The sequence below is a fragment of the Austrofundulus limnaeus genome, unplaced genomic scaffold (genome assembly GCF_001266775.1).
Source record: "Austrofundulus limnaeus strain Quisiro unplaced genomic scaffold, Austrofundulus_limnaeus-1.0 Scaffold367, whole genome shotgun sequence".
Lineage (NCBI taxonomy): Eukaryota > Metazoa > Chordata > Actinopteri > Cyprinodontiformes > Rivulidae > Austrofundulus > Austrofundulus limnaeus.
Window position 1 is genome coordinate 380,798 of NW_013952769.1, and position 1,768 is coordinate 382,565.

A 1,768-nucleotide genomic window follows, 5' to 3' on the forward strand; every position below is an offset into this window, starting at 1 on the left:
CGATCATCAGATATTGTCCAAGATTAACCTTCAGGGTGGATATAGCTCGCTAGCAGCCTCGCACCGAGGACCTATCCACGTCATCATTTACCCAGACTGCTTTGCATGTAAATAAAATGGCCCCGTCCATGTAATGTATTTTTAAACTTTTAGTTTAAAAATGATAAAAACTATTTTTACAGTCTTTTACAGTTAAAATATGTTTATCAAATAAAGTCTAATGTTACAACTAATCATGGATCCCTTTAAGCTGTGGGAACTCTGAAACAGATTTCCATTCATCCAGCTTTCCTTCAACTCTCACCTGTTTCCCAGGTGGTTTAAAAAGAAGAGAAACAATCAGACAGCATGAATCTGCTGCCATCCTGTTTACCTRAGAGCTGTGTCTGCATATCAGCAGCACCAGAGACTGTTGGCACCGGCACTGGATGAGACATGTCCCTCCTTTAAGGATGTAGGAAGCTTTGTTACTGCTGAGTGTTCAGTGAAAGTGGAACTTGCTTCTCGTGTTCCTAAAACATCTGGTCYWMRTGGACGATTATGAAYAGAAGACAASTTGTCCAACTTGTCTTACAAYTGTTGCACATCTGCGTGTTCAGAGTTCTGTCCCTGGTGCTGAMCAGWGWCWCTGWTCAGCACCAGGGACAGCACGTTGGACACCAAATACCAGGCAGTTTCCAGTTGTTGCAACTTTTATGTRGGTAACTTCTGAACCACACAAGATATTGCAAATATGATTGGGGCAATCCACTCTGCTGGYCTGGGGTATTCAGCTATTTCATTTTTTTATTTCTTTACTGAAATAAAAGGGTGTCCTGAGACTTTTGACTCACCGTGTACACATTTATAAATCCTGTAAACCTCTTATGTTTTTTACCTCCTATACTCAGAAGTAAACRGTGTTGTAAGGAGACACTTTGTGTGTTTGTCCACTAGGTGGAGCACACAAACAGCTGGCAGTGGGATTTTGACGGTGTCCATCGACAACCCTTCAGCCAGGACTCAGCCTGAGTAAGGACTCGCTCCACACTGGTTCTAGATGTGGCCGTAGAACCATCAGACCCACTTTAACAGTTCCTGTAAACCTTTCTGTAGGCCTGCGACCGCCTGGACCCTCCACCCCCCACCCGTCACTCCTCCTGTGAAGGTGGAGAATGTGGAGAAGAAAGTCCCTAAAGGAGTGCCTCTGCAGTTTGACATCAACAGCGTTGGGAAACCGGTGAGGGTGTGCTGCGTCAGCTTTCTGTACAGGTTCTTAATCCCGGTGGTTTGATGCCGTTAACACTTTAACTTGTCCCGCAGCAAACCTCCATGACTCTGAACGAACGCTTCCGTATCCTGAAGGATCAGCGTGCCGCCACTGCTCAGAGCAGTAAAGGCACCAGATTTGTTACCGTGGGTTAACGCTGAGGAGCTCCTACTTCCTGTTTCTGAGAAGCCCACCTGATGGATGGGGAGGGGCTGTGCTGCTGACATCACAGAAAGACGTCCACCAGGGGACAATGAGCAGGACACGTGTCATCGTACTCAACTTTTTGTGTTGTGGATTGTTCAGTTCTGGAAAGATTCATCCTTTTAAATTTCTCTCCTCTCGGACAGGAAGCTTTTAACCCTGTGAACTCTTTTTAACCCTTTTTCTTTTCAGAAAAGACGGCTGTGTATTCGCAAAGAAAGGAATATGTGTTAAACACGTTTTGACGTGTTTTTTTTTTTTTTGTAAATTCTTTAAATAAAGTTTCTCTAAATTTTTCATCAGTAAGAAATGAGT

The 1,768-nt window shown here is 44.1% G+C and overlaps 1 protein-coding gene across 2 annotated transcripts in view; it reads left to right on the forward strand.

The window, feature by feature from the left end:
• The window catches only part of si:dkey-17o15.2 (UAP56-interacting factor), a 7,342-nt gene extending 5,590 nt beyond the window's left edge, over window positions 1-1,752 (forward strand). For both annotated transcript variants that reach the window (XM_014023408.1, XM_014023409.1), the window contains exons 7-9: window positions 937-1,011; window positions 1,096-1,219; window positions 1,303-1,752. In XM_014023408.1, the coding sequence (XP_013878862.1) occupies window positions 937-1,011; window positions 1,096-1,219; window positions 1,303-1,404 (301 nt within the window). In that variant the 3' untranslated portion in view covers window positions 1,405-1,752. The remainder of the gene's footprint in view (window positions 1-936; window positions 1,012-1,095; window positions 1,220-1,302) is intronic.
• The last annotated feature ends 16 nt before the right edge of the window (window positions 1,753-1,768 follow it).